The sequence below is a fragment of the Tympanuchus pallidicinctus genome, unplaced genomic scaffold, assembly GCF_026119805.1.
Source record: "Tympanuchus pallidicinctus isolate F22 unplaced genomic scaffold, pur_lepc_1.0 scaffold1, whole genome shotgun sequence".
Taxonomy (NCBI): Eukaryota; Metazoa; Chordata; class Aves; order Galliformes; family Phasianidae; genus Tympanuchus; species Tympanuchus pallidicinctus.
The window spans coordinates 61,226,466-61,249,936 of record NW_026294618.1 but is presented as its reverse complement, the minus strand read 5'-3'; the positions used below and the strand labels follow the sequence as shown (position 1 = coordinate 61,249,936).

Below are 23,471 nucleotides of genomic sequence, written 5' to 3'. Positions count from 1 at the left end.
TTAACAAATTACTTTAAATGAACTCAAACTCATTAGCTCAGCTTATGGCATTACTGTCTCCTGAGTGCAGTTTTTTGGTGCTGTTGGAAAATTACAAATAAATGACATCATCAGTGACATTGGTAAGTATCTCCACAGAGATCATTTGCTCTCCATAACGAAAAAAAGTAGTTAAAAAGATAGGATGGGTGCCAGATTTATCTGTCCACATTACTCAAGATATATCTTTTCTAGGAAGTGAAGTAAGTGCAGAACACAACTTTGTATTTGAACCTAGAGCTTATCCAGAAAAATTCTGTATGTCCTTTAAAATCCAAATTGTCTCAATAATGGATATTTGTTTTCCCTGCGAGGCATTTATGTTCTCTTTGGGACAGCTGAAGAATGTGTTCAGTTGTGTGGATGTGGAGCTTCATAATTTACAAACTCTAACATATAACCAAGTCATAAAGGTCGCTGACTGAAAGTGTAGCAGTTCAGGAAAATCTGTGAATTTATGTTTACTGTTCTCTCCCTGTTTTAATCATTTGAAAAAAAAAAATTGGGAAGTGTATTTTTACCAGTTGCTTTCACTTGAATTTGTTTTAGAAGTCTATAAGCTATTGAATAAACACAAGCACTTGAAAATACTTACTCTCCTATTCTATAGTTTATCTCTTCGTTTTCCCAGTGGACTAATGCTACTTCATATGGCTGAATTTCATGCTGTTCCAGCACTCGCATTATATTCTTCATCTAAGAAAAAGATAATACACATAACAGTAGTTACTACTGTAACATATTATCATTCTATGAAGAGCTAGCAGGTAATACATTGATGAAGTGTATTTCCTGCTTACTAATGTTATTCAAATAAAAACAAGTAGTTGTGCTAGTAACTTTTTTGTATTGGAAGGAAGCAGTTATTACCACAGTTTATTTTGGAAGCTATGTGGAAGAATTTTGTGCCTGTGAACAACTGCAAAGGATCTGTGAAAATATCACTCAATGCCTGCATTTATAAAACAAGGTAAGGATTAACCACAGCAGCAGTAAAGACTTCAATGAAGAAGTGTAACAGTGAGCTGCACAAGACTTTGGCAGATGTCTGAGTGTGGGAAGAATCTTCAGGAGAAATACATCAGGTGGCCATTTCTTCCAAAATTACTAGTTTGCTAAAATCAATAGTTTCGTTTCAGTGACCAATTATATATTCTGAATATTGTAGTTATATATATATAGATAGATAGATAGATAAATAGATAGATATGTAATTTTTTTTTTTCTTTCTCATTTTTTTTCAGTAAGGAAGTGTATATTGTTAGGCCAACCAGTTAGTTACACTGCTTCCAGGGAAGTCCTGCTAAAACAATGCCAGAATTAACTGTCAATCCATAATGCGGTATGCCAGATTTCAGGGGTATATTTACCTGGATCCTGATAGCCTAGTTGGCATTGTGGAGTATTGATCAGTATAGTAATAGTTACACTGTTAGCAAATGAAGAGTCTGTTCCAAAACTACTTCTAGCTCAGAGTAACGTTTATCAAAGGTTTACAGACCATGACTGACTGTGTGAAATTCACGTGCCTTGTAATACGCATGCTTCCAAAGTTTTACCATTCATCTGGATAACAGGAAATTATGTTTCAGTGGCAGCTTTCTTTTAAAGTGATACAAAAGCTTCCATTAATTGACAGGAGTTTATTCCCGGCCCAGCCTAATTTTATGGAAGGGACTACCTGTCACACAGTACATTTAATGAGAAATCTTTTGGATTCATTAAGTGCAAACTCTCGCAATGAGAGGTGATTGGATCACAGAATCACCTTCTAACAAAACTGATGCACTCCACCTTGAAGCTATTTTTTTTTTTTTTTTTTTGCCCTTGCTATTTTTGGTAGGTGTATGGGAATTGCTAAGTCATGGCCTGAACCAATGACTGAGCACCTGGTGAAGGGACACAGCCAGCCCTGGGAGCACAGGTGGAACCAGGTTCCATGCCTCCCTACGCCTCATTTTAGGGCTGGCTGCTACAAGGAAGGATTTCTACTTGGTGATCCCTTTCTTTGGAGTGTTTGGTAAGCCCTAATCCTTAGGATGGGTAAGCAAATATTTCTTTTTGGGTAATTTAGAACTGGTTATCTGTTATTATCTTTCCCTACAGTGAGGAGGATATTGCACAACCTTACTGCTGAGGCATCTGAAAAAAGTATTTTACAATTTCAAATCTCAGTTACAACAGCCTATAGTTATTACTACTTCTGTTAAGTGTTCGTTAGCTTAGACTAGTTTTTCCTTCCCTAATATTTGTTCTGGAGTACTTTTAAAGAGCAATTTTGTCCATTCATAGTGAGTTCCTACACGCCATTTTACTGAATTACTTTCAGTTTCAGTTTAACAGGCCTTTTTTTTTTTGCCTTGTTTCAGTTCATTAAAACTCATGCATAAAAAATATTGCCCTGTATTTGAGCAAGGTTTTTGAAAACTAAAACAAAAAACTAAAACTTTCCACAGAATAAAAAAGGCAGTTTTTCTCTTTATAAATAAAACTAACAAAAGCACCAACTAAAGTTGCTTCTGGCAGAAAGAGTTTATCAAGTTTTCAGTGGTGCTTAAGCATGTAAAAGCTACATGAGAATTAGATTTTTCAGAGGGCAGAGGTGCCTAATTCATAAAAATCAACAGGGGTTGGTCAGCTGGTCTTCAGCAACACCTGTGAGTCAGGAGCACAATTACTGCCATAGCAGCCTGCAAGGTTTGAAGAAAGACCTAGTGTATTTGTAGGCTAGCTGAGGTAACCCTCCAAAACAGACAGAAAATCAGGAGCATTTCAGGTCTGATACAGAAAAAACAAACCTGAATACAGAAATAGTTCACATCTGGAAGCAACCACTGTGTTTTCATTTATGTTAGTGAAAATCTGTCCATAAATCGTCTGCCTTAGTATCATCTGTTTAACATAGCAATTAGTTTCACATACACTGCCTACAGAGAAGATCAATGCCTTTATCTATCTAAAGCTCACATTTACTCAACCACAGGAAAAAAGAAGTATTTTTAAATAACTAGAAATACGTTCATAAAAATAAATATGCCTGGAGCATACCCCTCTTGGTGGACAAATAATATCAAATTACCATAAGGGATACATTATTTCAATATTGATATATTTTTAACAATTATACCAACCAATGAAAACCTTCCTTTAGGAAAAACTGCTCACTGGTAAAAGCATAAGACAGTGTAAAAACCAACTGTTTCCAAACTTTGCCCCTTGCAAGTCATCCAAATGTAAGTTTTGACTTAAATGGCCCTGGAGTGATCTTTTACTGCTCATTTATTTTCCTTCACATTCATGTGTTGATTTTGTTCTGATTTACTTTTTCAGTATATATTGCTGTAGGGGGGAAAAAAAAATTCTGTCAACCTCACCAGGTTAAGGTTTCAGGTTTTTGGACTTAAGAGATTTCACCCCCTTTGTATGTTACATATGTAACAATATGTATGTTACACTTGCTTATTTTGCACAGAAAGACAGGCTTAAAAGGTCACTTATAGGTGATGTATCAGCAACCCACACGCTTGAGGGCAGCAGCCGCACTCCTTAGAGAAGAATCAGTCCTTTTCCTTCCAGGAGAGATCCAAGTTCTCAGAAAAATACCAAAGCACAATGGGCTTTGTGGGACTGACAAGACATCTGCTGATGAAGCTTTAACAAACGGTTTTTCTTTACTTACACTTTTCTCATCCACATTCCAAAACACAACAGCCCCTTCCCTGTGAATTCAAGGAAAAACTGAGGTGTAATTACACTATTTTAAATGTACTTTAATGCAATAGTCAAATTGTATGGTGGCAATTCTTGACACTATGAATTATAGAATTTAATACTAATGCACAGAGACTGTGCAGTAGTTGCTTTTTATCCATGCTTCAGTGTAAAACATTAAAATGTCTGGTTTCTTTCCCTGTGTGAGTATGATTTTTTTAAAATTCTGAATCATTTAGATTAGACAGTTATTCCTTGAGCTTCATGAGGTGGTTTTTAGCAAACTGCACTGCTTCTGCAGGAATGCTATTTGTAAGGTAATGTTTCAGACATAATTTATAACTTACCTGAAGAAAAAAATCATGCCAGGATCATCTTCTTTTGCAGATTTCTCAGCACCCATCACCAAAACATTCGCAGCATCTAGTTTGAAATAAATGAACAAACAAAAGTTCAAAATGCAGAATTATTTAAAGTTCTAAATGCAGTAGCTGCAAGCACAATTCCTGTTCAAAGTCAGTTCTGTATCCTCTTTTTCTGATTAAAAAGCTATAATATAAAGCTACACAGCTTCTCTGAAGCGTCACACGCTAGATAGACTCAGCTATGATGTTGAACTGGAAAAACTGTAGTTAATGAAATACAGTTGTTTTAAAGAACAAAAGACTTAAGAAAAAACTGATGCAGGGCACAGTAAATAACCAAGAGCAGAATACAGAAGGCAGAAGTGGACACGTAGCATGGAATGATGGAAAGAAGCCCACAGCTGCAGAGTAATTACCAACATCTCTTTCTCTTTTGTTTAGCAAGGGACTAACCTGCACTCAAATTTTGCTGACTGTGCTTTGATAGAAACCTGAAAAAGCATACCCCCAAGACAGCAGAAGTTACATCTATGTTTTCCTTTGGATCAAAGCATGCTTTTGAAACAAATCTTCTAGTCACTCTCATTTACCATACTTTCGATTTGCATTGCAGAAGTGTCAGAATGCACGAACTGGATTTATTTTGCATGAAATTTAACTGAAAAACGAATTCCAGCCACTAGCAGGGGTTCATTACAGGAGACCAGACTCAAGCCAGTGTATGCAGAATGCCTCCAGTATGGATCCTGAGTTCTCAAACCAGTTTTTTCTCCTGCTCACTACACATCTGCTTTGCTGTACTACTTTGCTAATGCGGACATTGCTGCACTGGGGCCAGGCAGACTAAGGTGACAGGAAGAGATGTCTAAATAAGTACAGGATGAGCTTTTGCTAGTAGCTGAATTGAGACCGTGCAGCTGATCTGTATGAACTCTTTAAAGATTTCTCTTTCGCTTGCTATTCCAGTTCAGGAACAACTGATTTGATGAATCACTAGGGCAGGTTCTGGGTGTGAAGCTGGAGTTTACCACAGAAGAAACATTTGTCTGCACTTTCTCATCTGCCTTTTCAAGTATTGCCCTTACTTAATCTTCCTTTATCCTCCCCAGATAAAATATGTACAGTGAATGTCCATTTGGTTCCTTCCAAGGAGGGCTACAGTATCAACCTCTAAAATATTTGTAAAGTGGTTGAAAAAGAATGATATGAGGAAGAACACTACAAAGCAACAAATTCACACTAATTGCTAATTTAGATTTCTATATGCTAGTATTTTTCAGATGTATGAGATACAACTTTTGACTGGGTAACTTAGCATTGTTACACCTACATACCAACCACCACAAAGTTTGCTGTCACTATCAAATAAACTTTCATCACTTCCTGAACAATTTTGAGAGAGTATCTATTGTAAGGAGTCAAAAACACACCGTAAAGAAATGAAAGAATTGGCAAAACCCACACTCCCAGGGTAAAATACCAGCAACAGTAACATAAGCATCACAGCAATTCGGGTAACTCTATCCTGAAGCTCTCAGAAGAGTGTTCTTTTTAATCCAAAGGAACTACGAAAGAACATGGAGCCTATACTATGTAATGCCTTCTCTCTGAGAAAGACAGACAGTTCTCAAGTAACCTTTATAAAGATCCATCAGAGTACTGTCACGCTTGGTTTCTTCAGAGAGGCAGCCAGACATTTGATAACCTCTCATGAAATGTCCATGAAGGATATCTTTTGCTTCACATAATCTGTTCATTCACAAAAAATAATAAATCTACTGCCAACACATGAAAATCACAGCTGTTCTAGGGTTAGAAGGTCTTTAAGCTATAAAAAGCTCTATTTGTTTTTCTCCTGTAGTGTGCTCCAGCTATTTCCATGCCATACCTTCCCAAGTCTTCAGAGATACTTTGTATAGATCCGGAACCAATTATTACTGAAGGGAACCATTCAACAATTACCAGGATATATTTGGCCCAGTATAAAGTATCGACTACATTCTCTTTACCAGAACTAAATATCTATATGTGTACCTTCTACATTTCATGTAGTCAGCAAGATCCTCTCGTGTGCCTCCAGCCCTCAGCAACTTACATTAATAGAAATGTGGGAATGGAAAGAAGGTGCAACACTTCAAAATACAAAACTGTTGACAGCTGAACCTCTGGTATCACATTACTGAAACACTGATTAAAATAAACTTTCAGAAAATTTTCAGTTAGTGAATTTCTATAAAAGAGTTTCTATTAGGAAATCTCATTTATGTTTTCTTGAATGTATTCTTCTCAAGACTATCTGATTTTTTTGATTCTTTTAATATAATAGTAATTTAGGGAAAAATTATTATACAGTAACAGCAAAATGGTTCACTTTGATTTTTATTTTATTCAAAGCAAATGAAATTTTAAATAGAGCTATATTTATACATTCCAGGGTATTACCAAAATGAAAACATATGAAGTTATAAAAATTAAATATCTCACCCATATTTCATTTCCCAAGATATAATACCGCTTTTAAGGTGCTTTAAAAATCTACCTCTGGGCAAACTTGTTATTTCAACATATCCATGGGAAGTCAGGTCATGACACAGATTACCAAGATGATATTCATCTGCTGTTGCAAAGGCTGTGCACTGCATCAGATTCTGTGCCAAAGGAATAAAGATTTGAGTTAGGGAAAGGATGAAGCAAGATGTACACAAGACATGCTCATGTTTGTCTCAAAGCAATCACAAGGGTGATGTTTTTCATTTGTTCATTCTCTTCTGTTGTATCATTGTTCTGCTGTCCACTTGGTGTACAAATACTAATGAGATCAGTCACTCCCTGTTAAGTGGGGAAGCAAACATATCCCATATTCAATGACTGAGACCCAACTACATGTCACAAGTCACATGAAGTCACAAACTTCATGATAGGGCCACAAATGGAACCCCTCTTCCCTGATTGGCAGTGAAATGCTTTGGCAGTACAGCCACGGTTGCTCATCCCTCTCACAGCCTATGACGTACTTGGCTGACCAGCAAAATCAAAAGCAAAACACCATGAATACCAGCCTATAGATCTCTGAAGATGCATGGAGTTAAACTATCCCAGTCTGCTTAGCTCCAGCTGCAAATACTTGTTCTGAGCACTGAGCTTACTGCCCAGGTAACCCCTGGGACCTAAACCATCATAGCACTGCAGCACAGCAAGGCATAGACCTTAAGTGCCAGCCCAAATGCTGCACATCATCAGTGTTTCCCTCCGAGTGAAATCTTGCACTGACAATACAGTCTCAACTGAAACCACAGTTGAGTGGTACACAACAGCCAGAGTTTGTCTCCATGTTCCACAGTCCTACATAAATAAAATGCCACAGTGAGACAAGTAACTGGCACCGTGCAAGAAGATGAGGAAAAGTGACACTGACACTGGCAATAAGATCAACTCACGCATGGCAGAGAAATCAAACATCTGTGTAAAAGCTTCCCTGAAGAATTCAGCAAGGCACAATAAACCGGTCTACAAAACCTACTCCCTATTTTAAGTACATTTCTTTGTTCTGATACCTCATATATCCCATCATAATGTTTTTCAATACAATGTAATGGAAGATATCCAGAAAGCAATACTTCTCATTGCAGATCAGTTGCTTTCCAGCTTTTTGTAACTAACACAAGGGGGGATGTGACTAACAACAAATGCACAGAAGAGCTGTACTCATCTGCAAGTGCTTATATCCACAGTATGCTTCAACTTAAAATTCAAATAATATTCTCATGGCACTCATACACTGTCAAACTGAAACACGTGAAAGGGTGCTCTGCTCCTTAAGGAGGCCCAGAACCAGTAAGCTGGGTCAAGGCCCACGTTTAAACTTTTTTTTCTTCATATTAAGGTGCTGTCATTCCCAAAGTTTTGCTTACATCAATTTCTTTCAGTGACCACTAACAGAGAGCAATTCTGCAGTCATGTTCCCATGACTGTGCCATTAACACAGTTAACTGCAAGTAACAGTGCAACAGAACTGTATATTCAGTTCTCTTGCTACAGTATCTTTTGAAAAGTTGCATTCTTACAGTATCATCTGTACAAATCCATTTCCAGCATCTAAACTGCCAGCGCAATTACACATTTTAAACTCTTCTAGAAAGCTCTGGTTAACATAAGCACACACATGCTGCCATGAAATCCTTCAGGGAGCACAGCGTTATCTTCTAGCTATATCACCTGACAATCCTTACCCTGATCTACACTTTCTGTAGTTAAATTTGTTATTGTTCACTTCAAGGTAGATGTGCTACAGGACAGACTGTTTAATTTATGGCTTTGAGTTTAGTTGTCATGCAAAGACTTTAATTACCACCAGAAGTTGGCTGCCAATAAGTGCCTGAAACAGCAGTTTGCATATGTAGCTTGGATATGGTTCTTTTTTTAAAATTATTTTTAAAGAATGCACTGTTTCACCTTTACTAAAATACTGTTCAGTGAGGGACATTTAGCATGGGTGTAGAGCTTAAGACACCTATAATTTATGTGTCCACAAGCATTCTAGGTGTTCAGGCTTCCATCATAGTTGGAGATGTAACACGGAGGTCTACAGTCAGCTCATCCTAAAATACCTGCATTAACTGGCTGGTAAACCTCCATCCCACACTGTCTGTTACGTCACCTTCACCTTCACCTGCAAACTTGCCTAAAATAAAGGCAGCTCTGTCCTGCTGACAGCATCTCCAGCCACTTGCCACCCTCCTCTTCCTGGCTGCACCTGGGTTCATTAAAATACAGTTCAGAGCTCCAAAGCAGCCATCAGATCAGCCATTCTAAGTACTCATTTTCTGTATCATCATCCACCCAGCAACTGCACAGGAACTATCATTCTTATAACTCATCCCTTGCATTTTGAGAATGCAAACATTTAAGAATTTATTATTATTATTTCATTTAGGTAAGAAAACCTATAAAATGAACTTAAACTTATCACCGCAGGCATTCATCTTTATCTCGAGGATACTGGTACTCCACCTTCAGTTGATTTTCAAGCTTTGTCTAGGCAACATCATTAAAAATCAGCTTAAAGGTTTCTCATGTCTTGTGAGACCTTGTGAGATGAGTAACTAATCTGAGTAGCAGTGACACTATGCACTGAATGGCTAACCAAACCAGTTATCACGTTGGAGTAAGCCCTCCATTTATCCTGAAAAACTGGTCTAATGATCATTTATCATGTCATGCTGGTGCATTCTATCTGCAGACAGCACCTGAAGATGAGTGCTTAGAAGGAGCTTATCCATGGACCATTCTGCAAAAAGAAGTTGTTAATGAGCCCATCAAACAGAAAACATCAGGGACCTAAGGGTTCACCTAACTGAAAGCCTAATGACTCTACAGCACATCTCCAGGGGCAGACTGTGAAGAGAGGCAGCAGCCAGCTCTAAGCTGCACTGGAAACATGGCTTATATTACTGGAGGGATCTTGGTTACTTTAAAATAAGCAGAGGAAGACAAGATCAGCTTTTTTGTGACACCAGGAGTTAGAGAAAAATGACACGGTGAAAAAAAAAAATACATCAAGGATTCTCCATTTGTGATATCAGTCATCTTACAGAAAACAGTCTCATCTTTCAGTTAGCTCTTTACATTACATATCTACAAGGGAGTATACAAATAGGTTCCAAAGGAAAAAAAAAAAAAAAAAAAAAAAAAAAAAAAAGCAAAAAAAAAAGCAGCTTATTCCAAAATGCTGTCAGCCTGCACAGGGTCAGGGTGACAGCCTGGCAGTACCCCTGTAGATGGAGCTGTATGTTTGACAAAACCACACACTGTTTGTTTAAAAATCGAAAATGGTTTGTTAGGTCCTAGTTTACATGATTTCTGGCACACCATTTTGCAGTGTGGGATCTTCCCCAGAAATGATATTAGTTCAGTCTATCAGGCAGAATGTTTTCAATTTCTTCAAAATGGAAGAAAGTAAAAATAGCATTCAACCTTAGGTATCTAAAAAAAAGTCACTTAAATCCACCCAACAGCATAAGCAGAAAGCTTGGAACAGTATGCAGTATGTTAAGAGAAAATTCTGTATTTTATTCTTTCAAAGCAACAGGAAAATTCAAGTGGGAAATGAATTTTCTACAATGGAGACTTGATGGTACATTATACCATACTCCTGTTAGTCATACAAGATATTAAACAGGAGCTTATACGTCTGGAAGGCAATCATTAAGACCTCACTTTCTGTGCTCACATTCAGCAGACCATGTAATAGGTGTATTTTGCAATGTGCAAGCTATTTCTGGAAGCACAATACTTGTCTCAGTCTCATCTATAGTACTATTTTGTTACAAACACGCTGGAACTCTGTTGTTATTGTAGCTTGAGGAGAACAATAACATTTCCAACTCCATGATTTTCCTTGGAGATCTTATATTCAAGTGTGCTTACAGTCTGCTTTGGCTAGAATTAGTGGGGCTCGCAAAGACCTATCTCAGGGAGTAACAGCTACAAGTATGCATTGTTCCAGTTACTCATCCTGTTTACCTGATTTTATCCACAAGAGATTGTTGTGGCAGTCAATCTGTAGACCCAGGAGTCTGGTGATCCAGGTGCTATTTCTACACATGGAATAATCTTGCTCAACTTACACAGACTACATCTGCAGCTCAGTTTTCCACTGATTGCACAGAAATAACCTTCTATTTTTCTGAAATACTGCGAGGCTTCGAATGCTAAGCGTAGTGATCCTCATTCACATGTTGCTACAAAAATATATTTTATCACTACGAATAAATTTGCTGTAGTGTTAAAGCTATTTCACTATGGCTTGAAATGTGGTGTCTGTTTATAAAAAAATGGAAAAACACAGGCATACTTGAGAACACAGTCTAAATTGAAAGTTTCTGAAACCTAGTTGGAATATTTGTAAACTTGGTATTATTTATTCTCATCTTGATTTCTGTTAGCAATAGAATGAAGCCTTGATACTGGATGGAATTGGACAAGCAAGTATACCTATGGAAAGTTAAGTTACTCTGAAAGGCAGATCTTGCTCCTCAATATTAAACTTGAGAACATTGCCTTCAATAATTTTTAAACGATTTCCTGTCTTTCTGTTTTAGAAATCAACTCTCTTCCCTCCCCTTTGTTACATACTGCTGGTAAAACTTCATCTCCAAACCATCAGACACACCTGTTTCTACCAAGTTAGCTTGTGTCTGCAGAGTTTCAAATCCTCTGAGGTCACGGTCAGGTAAATAATAAAGTCCTTTTCATCAAATAAATATGTTCATTTCATTAAAATGTTAATCTAAACCCAAATCTAAATCTGAATTAAATTGATAAAGTTCCCTCAACATTATATAGACTGTAAATTCTGTTCTTTACCTTCATGTCGTCTGACAGTAGTGGCTGGTTAGCTCTGGAGGGCTGCTTGGTCCTTGGTGCCTTTGGTGGCCTCTTAACTGGCTGGGTACTTGGTTTTGGAATAATTTTACTAGTTGATACAATTGAGTAAAATCTTGATGATATGTTCCCGAGCTTTTTAATATACTCCACATTGAGTGTGTAGTTTTCCATTGCTGCCAAGCCAAAACGTTTCCAGGGTGGGAAAAACATCTCCCCACCCTGATAATAAACACTTTTTCCCAAAGCAGATACATTTCCTTGGATCATTTGCCAATTCTTGACTTGCATAGAGGGCCTTGTCAAACAAGGGGAAGCAGTCTTTGGAGCATACAAGTTTCCAATCTTAGCTGTTCTGTGATCCGTTCTGTCAACATCATTATCCAGCTTTAGAATTTGATGTCCAGTTTTATTAAATCTTTGGCATCGATGTATTGTAGTCAAAGAGTGAAAAGATGTAGTCTGAAGGTGCAGGAGTTTCAGTCTCATTGCTTCCCTTTGAACTGTATTTAAAACAAATAAAATCCTCTATCAGACCTTGGGAAAGGAATATTATTTTTCCCTTAGCTAAAAGGTGAGCCGTATTTTTTTTGTGTATGTTAGTTCTCCTAAACACACAGTGATGGGTCTGAACAGCTTTTTCCCAGTTCTATGGGACTATTCTAAGAGCAAAGCACATTAATGAACTGTGTGCTTGCAATACATGGTGGGAGAAGCAGAACAGGCTGCTGGATCAACAGGTTAGCAGGTGCCTTTTCCATTTGCTGCTCACTCTGCACAGCAGTCAGTGCTCCCAGTAACCCAATGATTTAACTACTCATAAGCAAGCACTCAGCTTAAAGAGGGTTTAGGCTGCTATGTGAGTCCCTCATACAATATAGAAGCAAGAACCAGATTACTGTGTGCTATACTGAAATACCACCTACAGAACACGCATAGTGACTGACATCAGCGGAAGGTCTGCATCACAAGCATCCAAGAGCTGGTTGGATGTGGCTCTGGGCAGCCTGGTCTAGTGGTTGGTGACCCTCCACATAGCAGGGGGTTGAAACTAGATCTTTGTGGCCCTTTTTAACTCAGGCCATTTTATGATTCTATGAAGAGCAGATCCAGCTCAGCTTGGCTGTCATGAATGAAGGGAGAGCCAAATAAATCACGTTATGGTGCTGAACCCACAGTTAAATAACAGTGCAGTACAGACTGCAAGGCCTGCTGGCAGGTCTACCTGTGCTGACAGGAATGTGTACTGTTATTCCAATAGCCCAAAACAAAAATGTTTTCCTGGATGTATGCGGTAATCAAATGAGAAAGCAGGCTTAGCACCTCAGTGGGTGTGCTGCACTTGCTGCAGTGCCAAGTCCCTTCCCCCACCTGCTGTCATTAACCAGGAACACTTCTCTAGTGGCACAGAATCAACGTTCAGCACCTTATTAACAAAAAGAAAAGTCGGTGAGTTGCACTGTTTGAGGAAAAGTCAGTGCACGGCTGTTCTTCAGGAGTTATGTAAGGGATCTTCACCATCAGCTGTGCACCTCACGCAGCACGGAGATCACCATTTTCTGGTGGGATCACATCACTGTGTGCAGAGGAGAGAGTGAGGCCCGGATGCTGACAGGGCTCATTCTGACATAATGGAGGAGAGGTGTGCTAATACTGACAGAAGCTGCACGTAGTCGTACAAAAAGAGGCACAGAACACATTTAGGCTACAACATAAGAAGTAACTGATGTCGGTAACTGTACATGCTTTTCACTTGTGACGTTATTCCAGCTTGTAAACGTGTATCTGACAGCCGCACTGGAATAAGCGTATTACTTTCATTTCAAGCTCCATCCAGCGTTCAGGAACGGTACACAGGCGTTGGGCAGACTGCGGGGAGCTGACAGGCAGCACCACAATCCTGCGCCGCCTCACGGCGCCGCGGCCGCTGCTCGGAGCGGGAGGCCGCCGCCCCTCCCCCGCTCCCCGGGGGAATTCCGCAGCGCCCGCCCGGCATGCGCGCGGGGGAAGGGCTGCGCGCCTCCCATTGGCTGCGCGCCGGGGCGGGCGGGAAGTTAGCCGCCAAACAGCCAATGGGGAGGGGTGGCGTTCCGCCCGCAGAGGAAGAACGAGGCGGCGGCGCTCCACCCGCCCCCACCGTTCCCCTGAGGTGGCAGCCGCGGCCCAGGCGCCGCCCCGCGGCCGAGGGGCGCCTCGGCAGCGCCCGCCCCGTCGCCCCGCGCCCTGCCGCTCGGCTACAGTCGCTGCGGTATCCGGACATGAAGGATAAACAGGAGAGTGGCATCGGTGACGTTCCGGCTGCGGCACTGGCAGCCGGAAAGGACAAAGACAAACACCGCCCCGCCGTACGCTACAGGCCGGGCCCTTCCCTCGCTCCACAGTCGCCCGCCCTCCCGCTCTCTGCGTCCTCCGCGCCCCCCGTGGCTCCGGTCGGAGCCGTCCTGCTCCCCGCCCCCTCACGGCCGCCCGTCGCGGCTCGCACAAGGCGGCGGCGAGCACCCGGCGCCGCCCGCCCTTCCCCTCCCCCCCGCGCTCCCCGCCCGCCGCCGCGCGGGAGGGGGAGGCGGCTCGCGCCGCGCGCCAGCACTGACCTGGGGGAGGGGGCGCGCCTCTCTCCGCCGCGCGAGCCGCGGCCCCGCCCACCGCCCGCCGAGCTCCGCCAGGGCGCGCGCGGCCCGCCAGGCCCCGCCCGTCGCCGCGCCGCGCCGCGCGCCGGGTGCGGTCGCCGCTCCAATAACGTCCGGCCGCCGCGCCAGACTTCCGGGGGGCGGGGCAAGATGGCGGCGGTAACGGCCTTACCGGTCTCCCTCTCGGCCAGGTTTAAGGGGTCCGTCGGGGCCCGGCGCGCTCGTTACCGGCTGCGGGGTGAGGGGCAGGAGGGAGCCGAGGGCCCGGCCGCAGCTCCCTGTTCGCCCTAAGGCTGTCTGCGGGAGCCAGGCCCTCCGCCGAGACCCGCGGCCTAGCGGCTGGTGCCGGGCGGGGGAGGAGCCGGGGGCCGGCGCTCGGCCCCTCTGCGGGAGAGCGGAGGCGGTGCCGTGGCCGGGCCCTTTTCGGGCGGCGCCGGGAGGTGGCGCTGTGGGTGCGGGGCTGGGGCCGTCTGAAGGCGGGCGGTGCCTCTCCGCCCCCGCTGTGGCTGCGGGTGCCTGGGGCCGTCGGTCAGCATCTGTGGGAGCGAGGGTGGTGCGGGGCGGGGCGTGTACTTCCTGCGACCTTTGGCGGGTGTTGCTCCGTTACCGGTCGCTGCGCTCAGGGCTCCGGTGCACGCAGTGGAAAAGCTTTAAAAATCATTCTCCAGTATGGGTTACATACAGCTCGTTGTGGGGTTGTGCATGTCTTGGCTACCTTCTTCTCCCCCCATCTCCCCCCTCCCCCCCCAAAAAAAAACCCCACAAAACAACAACCATAACCGTTAATTGCTCAATGTCTATATAAATTATGTATATATACACAATCATTTAATTTCACGTGTAATTGTAAATAATTCTTATATATTTATATATTGGAAAGAGAGCAGCTCTAACAACCCTCTGCTAAATCATCTCCCTGAGCACCACATCCAGATGGTTTTTAAAGATTTTTTTTTTTTCTCATTGCTGTCAACTGTTTTATGTGTGCAGAAACTGGCTTTTAAGACTATGCTATTTAAAAAATAGTAGATATTTCATCACTTCATTAATAAAATTTTGATACTTTCCGTTTTAGATCCTTTGCATACTTTACAGTTAAAGACCGACTACCCCAGATCCTCACAAAAGCTATTGACACTCTGCATCGACACAAAAATGAGTTCTTTGAAGAACATGGTGAGGTAAGAATAAGGTTTCTGCTTGCCTGGGATTTTGCTTTTCCCTAACTATTAGAGATCCCTTCTGTGCCTTCGTGTTTTCTGTTCCCCTTTGTTAACCAATCTAAAAAGAAGTCCAATGTGTGATTCATTTTGGGATGTTATGCATAAAATGAATGTCGTTCACCCAAATGTGTTTGGATGAATCAAGCTCTGAGTTGTTCTGGAACTTATGCGTGGCAGCTAAGACTTACCACTTACTGATTTCCAGAAAGATTGCACTATGTTGCTTATAGGAATAAATGTTCAGAATAGGAACTTTTGTTCTTTGCTTTTTTCAGAAGGGTGTTGAAGCAGAGAAGAGAGCTATATCCTTCCTTTCCAAATTACGGAATGAACTGCAAACAGACAAACCTGTGACTCCCCTAGAAGATGATCTGCCTGATGCTGCCCTGTGGAACCAATACCTAGACTACCAACGTAATCTATTAAATGGAAACGGAGAGCCAAGTTGGTTTCAGTCCCCTTGGTTGTTTGTAGAGTGTTACATGTATCGAAGAATTCATGCAGCATTAGCACAGAAGTAAGTATTTAGTTTGGTGTCTTCCTCTGTGTATGGGAACTGCTGAATCATGGCCTGAACCTCTGATTGATCACCTGAGGCGAACACTGAGTCAGCCACAGGAGCACAGGTGAAGGCAATTCACCTGTGCTGCTGGAAGGGGGGGAGCCAGGCTCCAGCTCTTTTAGACCTATTTAAGAGCTGGCTACCAGTGGGGAAGGGTCTCTTCTGGAGATCTGCTCCGCTGGAGTTTTGTAAGTGAACCCAGGATACGCGTAAGCTTTCTATCTATTCTCTTTTAGTTATTATAATCTGCTTAGTCGAACTCTCTTGTTTATTTCGTAGTTATAACGTCTTAATGTTCATTGATTATATACTCTGCAAAACAGTATTGTTTCCCATTTTTATTTTGGGAGAAAGAAAGACTATAGGAAGTAAGATGAATCAGAATTTTGAGCGTTTACTACATTGATTTCCCATTGTCTCACACCTCATTTAAAATCAATGTTTTCTACTTTCGTTCAGTACATTTTGAAGGTAGTATTTTTTATTATGCCTCAGTTTCTGTCTTAGTCTCTACGAAGTCTCTCAAGTTTGATTGTTTAGCTTGACCTTGCAGACTACTGTATAGTGAGATCTTGGAAGTTATTTAGTATTTCTAAAAGTCTGGAATTGTGTTTTGAGGTATATGTGAACCTACCAATCTGTTGGGCATTCTAACTTGCCTTGCTACTGCTAGAAATCTGAAGTTCTTACTGCAGAACACCCAGCTTCAATAACCCATGTTGTTCATTCTGCACCATCATCTTAGTTTCAGTTGTGTTTGCAGCCCACATGCTGCATCAACTTAAGGAGCTGATCTTGGTTAAATATAACTTGGCAGGAATTTGTTGTACTGGTGCTATGGAGAGGTGCCAATACAATGTAAAGGGATAGGAATTAACTGGTTTAAGCTCAAAAGCTTTATGCGCTGTGGAATTGTCCTTAGCATTATAGAAAGAGATAGAAACGCTGTAATGGATTTCTTTGTTTCTGCTGGTATATTGCATGATTTGAAATCTTGTAGCAAAAAGTCTTCTGGATTGCTCTTAAAACAAACAAACATTTTTCCTTAGTAAGCCTTACATTTCTTGATCTTATTATTTGTCTGCTCTTTAAGTATGTGGTTCAATCATTTGTCAGAAAGTATAACTGCAGATATGGATCTTACTGTAGGTTGACAATTCTAATATATTGCAAGAGTTGAATTATTTTGTCAGCTTGGTCATATTAATTTTTGGAAGTCTTAGTTAAAAGCTTTCATAAGAATTACTAACCACTGTAAGAGACTTTGGTATGGGAGATACACTTCAGTAGGCAAAAATCCAATTGAAAATGGGCCCACAATTCACTGTGCTTTTTCCCTTATATTGTATAGTTTTATTCATCTGTGTATGAAAAATGGAGCTCATAATTGTTACAGTATGTGCAGTTGTGATAGAACACTTGTTCATTTTCAGAGTATGTTGCTAATAATTTCAAGATGTCCTGTGTGCTATTTGTTCCAGTAAGATATGTTATCAAGTTTTTATTGAGATATGCAGGAATCCAGGATGATGACTTGAAACTGGGAAAATCTAGCAGGAGTCCTTAATGTGGGTTAAAAAAGCTGAGCTCTGATCTTTCCTTCTCAAATGTTTCAAGTTCTAACATAGAAAATGTGGAAAGTATGTTAATACGTTCATTCTCTTCTTATTTTTAGCCCACCTATTGGCAGCTTTGATGTATTTAAGGAAGGAAAGGCTCAAAATTTCTTTGAATCCCAAGAGGCTATTATTGCTTTATGCACTTACTTCCAGGAACTTCTTAAAAACATCAAGGATTTAGATGAAAAGCAACTTCAAGGGGAACTTTTTAAACTACTGCAGGTAAACTTGTGCTTCTCGGTAACAAATGAAAGCTTGAGGTTAGAAAGAATCTGAGTTTGTGTGGAAATAAAAATACAGCTCTTATGTTTATAAAAATGTGATGAAATCCTGACAGATGTACTGTATTGCTACTTTGGGAATGTTCATGTTTGGGTCACCTGTATTAAGTTTGGTGTTTTCCTTATACCACTGATGTTCACTGTGTATTTGAATACTTAGCTTGTTCTCCCTCAAAAAAAATAATAAAAAGAAAATCTCTAAAACACTTGAATCAATTTCCAGATGGCCCTTTTGTTGTTTAACCATAAAATTTTAAAGCAATTCATTTTGCCATCACTTGAAAAATCTTTAGATGTATGTGGGCCAGAAGTGCTTTAAAAGCTTATAACTCTTCTTGGCAAATAATGCATTTGGGTAGAGTACAAAATATCATAGGATTATAAGTTATATTGTTGGCAACAATGCACATGAACTATTTGATCAGCCCTTGTAAGAAATTCGTTAGAGTGTACTTGAAGTATTCATGGAAAAAATATTCTAAATTCTGCTTCTTACTCAACTTCATCAAATAAATTAACATGCTTTTATTACTCTTTTTGTCTTCCCTCTGGTTTCTGGAATTACAGTGTAGAAAATATGCATTATAAGTTTTTTGGTGTACTTCTGTCAATCTGAAATGTCAACTAACATGCTGATGCACGTTTCTGATGCCTGCAAAAATGCAGAGCACTGTTTAGTTTCTTCCAAGAATTTTTTTTTGGTATTGAGATTATTGTACCGAAAGTTGAATTTTATTTAAACTTGGAAGAAAATGTGGATTTTAGAGCCTTTATGTCCCTAAAATAGAAGCAAAATCTTCAGGTGTATGTGATATTTGAAATGTAACTATAATGAGGCTTACCAACTGTGATTTTTGTGTGTTTTCTTTCCTCCCCCTCTTTCTAGGTGTCACTGTGGGGCAATAAGTGTGACCTTTCTTTTTCAGCCGGTGAGAAAAGCTCTCAGAAATCTAGTCCTTTACAATGCCTGGAAGACATGGTACCTTACGTCATAGTCAATGATATGGAAAAACTTTGGTCACTACTTATAAATGCCAAAAAAAGGAATACAGATAAGTGTACTGTTAGAGTTGATATAATCTTGGATAATGCTGGATTTGAGCTTGTAAGTGATCTTGTGTTGACTGACTTCTTGTTGTCATCAAAGCTGGCCGATGAAGTCCATTTCCATGGAAAAAGCATTCCGTGGTACGTGTCAGACACAACAAAGAATGATTTTAACTGGACTATTAAACAGCTCCAGTCAGCTAATCATATGTGGATGTCTAGATGTGGGATAAACTGGGAGGGCAACTTGAAAAAGGGCGTTTGGGTTTACCAAGATCACATGTTTTGGACTTTGCCACATATCTATTCCAGCATGGCCGAGGTTGCTCCTGATTTGTATGCTGATCTACAGAAGTCAAATTTGCTTCTTTTTAAAGGTGATCTAAACTACAGAAAATTAACAGGTGATAGAAAATGGGAGTATACTGTGCCATTTCATCAGGCCTTGAACAAGTTTCATCCTGCACCTCTCTGTAGTTTAAGAACGCTGAAATCTGACACTCAGGTTGGCCTGAAGCCTGGGCAGGGTGAACAAATCCAAGCTTCTGAACCGGAATGGATGATAAGTGGCAAATATGGGGTAGTGCAGTTTGATGCTACTCCCTGATTCCAGTTAAACGGTTCCTAAAACTCTAACAGCCAGATGTAGAAGAGTTGTGACTGGTTTTTTTTGTTTGGCTTAAGCAATGATTTTTTTTTTGTTTGCCCTTTTTTCCAAATAATTTGTTGTTCCTTAAGACTTTGATGTTCCATAAAAATTTCTGAGCTGACATTGTATACATAAATCGCTCTGCATTTCAATATATACTTTTTCTAACATAAGTGACTGATGTCTAAGATGAATATGGCTATTATTTTTTTTTCCCCCTCATCTGTGGTTGTGAGAGTTTATGCCCAAGAAGTGAAAAATCTACTTCAGAAACCATTTCCTCAATCACATCTAAGCATGTATTTACTTACTTCAGGATAATTTGTTCTCTATGTGCCACGCATTGCATGGAAGTTGATATTTTAGCAAGTACATAAATAAATTCCTTTGAATGTGGTCATTGCAGGGTCATATTTTAAAACAATTTGGAAGAGTTTACTTGTACCTAGACTTCATCACATAAGTACTTTTTACATGTTGCTTGTGTCAATGGACAAATCACGTTCAGCATTTTTAAATGGTTATCTTTATTTGAATATAGTTAGCAGTATGTTAAGATAAATGTTTTTAGTAAATATTGATTTAGAATTTGAGAACTAATTTTTTTTAATTTAAAATATGAATGAATGTTGCTATTTATTTTGTTGGTAAGAAAATCAGTAGGAAAAAGGACAATTTCATTTTAAGAGGGTGGAAGGTATTATTTATTTAAGGGTCTCTACCAAAAACAAGAAGAAAAACAAAAACAACAACAACAACAAAAAAACACAACAAACACAAGCTTGAATTGAAGGTGGCCTTTACATTAGTGACTGTGGTTGAAGCATTTTTTCCTCTTTCAACTTTTATATATTTTAGAAGGATACCACAATTTATATTGGGGAAATGCAGCCCCAGTTGCACTGAGAAATACAGTGTATGTTAGAGATATATACCATACAGGTTGCTGCTTATTGGAGTTACATCCCAGTTGCTTCTCCTACTCTACTCCAGTGTCAGGATACCTCACACTGAAATTGGGTGGGAATTCAGTAATCTTCTTGTGATATTTCCCCCCCTCCTGCCAGAATGTAAAGAAAGGAGAAGGACTTCAGTAACTTCTTTAAAAAAAAAAAAAAAAAAAAAAATTAAAAATGGATTCTCTCAAGTTTTAAAGTACTGCTGGAATTGGGGCTTTTTATAGAAGAGCTGCAGGTTTGTTGGGAAATGGTGGTAAAAGTCTGTCTTTTTGTCTGTGATGTTGTCCAGGGCTTCTAACAGCAGAACTTGCCCCTGTAACCAAGGACGTTGTTGTTGAAAGGAAGAGTGTATGATAGGTAGAGAATCTTCCCCTTCTGTTTTATAGATACAGTGAAATATTACACAATGAATCAGAGAACAGCAAAGAGTCCTTATTTTACTACACTTGGAATGCTTTGGAAAGAGAATTAGAATGACTCTGGTGCAAGTTGGATTAAAAGAAATTTCTTCACTCATGGTTAAACTAAGACAGGAGTAAACTTTAGGTCTGAAGAATTGGAAGGGGAAGATGGAATATTTTGTAGCTCCTTTGGGCTTTGAGATAAAACTGGAATCCCCTTCTGCTAAGTGAAATCACTAGCAAAGTATGCCTCATTTATCATTCTAAAATGGACAGAATCAGTTGCTGCTACAAGAGACTGTGTTCATATATTAAAGGTCTATATAGTAGTTGAATGTGCTCCAGTTAATCATGACTTTGATTATTTGTGTTTGTGGTTTTCTTTCTTCTGACATCTGAAAATATAGTAAAGTATATTAAAGTTGCAAGGTCAAATATTCAAAAATTAAGATGCTTGGAATTTCTTGAGGCAATGTGATATTGGAGGCGGGGCTCTAGTTTTGAGAGGTGGGCTTAGTGCTGTCCGTCTGCCTTGTACCACTGGCTTAGTACTCTTAAAAGATAGTTTGGTTAGATTGCAGTTGAACTGGATGATCTTTAACATCTTTTCCAACCTGAGCAATTCTATGATTCTATAATCTTAAGTCACTTCATTAGAATGTGTAAGTTAGAAATCCAGTTAAGAGAGCTGAAGGTCAAATAGCTCATCTTAGTCTGGAGGGAGCTCAAGGAGGCTCCAGCTTTGGTGCTTTGATAAAATACATAAACGTCATGATGAATTTGAGCACTGGAGCTTCAGTTTCTCATCTTTGAGGAAGCTGTTATTTCAGATATTTCAAATTATTCCAAATGCACTTTGAATCAACAGCTTTGGGTCAAGAGCACATACAATTTTGATGTTGTAGAATAGGTGCAATAAAAACAAAATAATTAATGAAAGAACCTGATTTGTTTGTGTACAGTTTATTTGTATGGTGCTAGCTTCATCTGCTGAAGAGGTTGAAAAGTGTGTAATGAAGAAAAAAGGCTTGTTTCGCTGTTAAGGCATTCCTTTGCTTAAGAGGCGAATCTATTCCCAGTCTTTGCAGATGCTGGGAAACTTGTTTGCATTTTTATCTGGCTATTAATCTGTCTCTGTGTTCCCAAGTTGCTTTCTGGCTCTCTATTTCTGGAAACTCAATGCAATAAGTATTCTGAAATCGTGATAAATAGTCCTACAAATTCTAAACCACTTAGGAAATGCATCAGTGGTTGCACAGTAGTACTGAGTTTTCTTGTTGGAGGCCGTTGTGTTGATGTTTGTGGGGAAGCAGGATTTCCTGAGTATTGTAGGACACGTAGTTCTTAATTAGCACTTGAAATATAACGTAAGGCATGATACCACTCTGAGGGGGGGGGGGGGGGGGGAAGTTGTTCTCCAATTCATAAACTGAGCATATATTTAGGCCCATAAAGAGAAGTCTGGAAATTTACATGTGACAATTATACGAAGAATGCATAGCCATATCTTCCAAATTGCTTGACTTCCTATAGCTGTAACTGTGAAGTACCATTTATAGACAATTTAGTATGCATCATACCTTTCTGGTTGGCTGTATTGTTGTAAAATTTGCATTGCTGATAAGGAAAATAAGTGATACTGAAATGCCAGTGTTGTATTCTGCTGTGCCATGATACAGTGTTATTCTGGTGAGGCACTGTTCTCTCTGCTGAGCTAGTTACAGTTCAATTGAAAATACTGTGTCCACTTAGGAAGTCCAGTTACAGATATTCAGTGTTTACTTGTGTTGATGCAGCTTTGTAAAAAGGTGGCATGCAACTTACAGCATTTAAGTGGAATTTACTGTTATTAGTATAAAGCATATATTAAAGCAATGGCTTATGCTATAATACTGCATAGTTATTTTCTTGAGTCTTCAAGAAAGTTGCTTCTGTACATCAGTCACAACTGATTGCCCAAAATGCTTCTACAGTGTAACTCAGGAGCTACTGATTTGTATAACAAATTCTTGAGGGTTTTTTTCCCCATATACCACTTGATTACTTACATCAAGTAAAAATAAGGGCATTTTCAGTGATTCTAAGGACCACAGACCAGTGTCTTTTGACTCTGTTTTTTGTTCTACCTTTTCAGCAACTGCGTTTGTAAATCAGTTTTTGAGAGATAAGGGTGACTTCCATCTGTGATGAAACAGTAGAAAAATAGTGTCACAGGCACAAAGAAAACCAGTATATGAAACTAAAGACTTGACAATTCATTAGGTAAGATATATACAATAATTATGTATGCATTTGAAGCTGTAAGATGAGGCTTTGTAAAATAGATGCAGAAAATAAGTTGACTGTGTGACTGGAAACTGTTTTAAGAAACAAATTCTGTAACTGTGTTGCAAATGTCAAACTTCATACTGTTTTAATGGCTGGAAAACCAACTTGAAATAATTCAGGTCTGAGTTCTGGTATTTTTCCTCTGAAATGGATTTTATATAATGCCAATAAAGCTTATTTATCCACTGAAGTTTTGAAAGAAATAGATAAGAGTACCTTATTTTTTTCCTTAATACTGCCATGTCTCAATAAAAGTTTTACCTTGTTACAATGCCAA

General features: G+C 39.8%; 2 protein-coding genes across 8 annotated transcripts in view; one reads left to right on the top strand and one right to left on the bottom strand.

The window, feature by feature from the left end:
• Nucleotides 1-14,416, bottom strand: part of RMND1 (required for meiotic nuclear division 1 homolog) — a 19,803-nt gene extending 5,387 nt beyond the window's left edge. For 3 of the 6 annotated variants that reach the window (XR_008207908.1, XM_052687704.1, XM_052687718.1), the window contains exons 1-5: nucleotides 11,481-12,001; nucleotides 6,655-6,763; nucleotides 4,098-4,173; nucleotides 3,719-3,758; nucleotides 635-735 (exon numbers count right to left, since the gene is read on the bottom strand). Coding sequence is in view for 5 of the 6 variants with exons in the window: in XM_052687704.1 (XP_052543664.1) it covers nucleotides 635-735; nucleotides 3,719-3,758; nucleotides 4,098-4,173; nucleotides 6,655-6,763; nucleotides 11,481-11,987 (833 nt within the window). In the remaining variant the exon portion in view is untranslated. Of the gene's footprint in view, nucleotides 1-634; nucleotides 736-3,718; nucleotides 3,759-4,097; nucleotides 4,174-6,654; nucleotides 6,764-11,480; nucleotides 12,002-12,869; nucleotides 12,895-14,089; nucleotides 14,181-14,297 lie in introns of those variants that run through there. The other 3 variants (XM_052687684.1, XM_052687674.1, XM_052687693.1) reach the window with 3 other exon arrangements.
• Nucleotides 14,215-23,471, top strand: ARMT1 (acidic residue methyltransferase 1). Of its 2 annotated transcripts, XM_052687737.1 has the most exons (6): nucleotides 14,215-14,325; nucleotides 15,201-15,306; nucleotides 15,624-15,865; nucleotides 17,586-17,751; nucleotides 18,697-18,998; nucleotides 23,001-23,471. In XM_052687737.1, exons 1-6 carry the CDS (start codon nucleotides 14,276-14,278, stop codon nucleotides 23,032-23,034), a joined length of 900 nt encoding a protein of 299 aa, XP_052543697.1. In that variant the 5' UTR covers nucleotides 14,215-14,275; the 3' UTR covers nucleotides 23,035-23,471. The 2 variants fall into 2 exon arrangements, with proteins under 2 accessions (XP_052543697.1, XP_052543687.1); XM_052687727.1 differs by lacking the exon at nucleotides 23,001-23,471 and having other exon boundaries at nucleotides 18,697-19,906.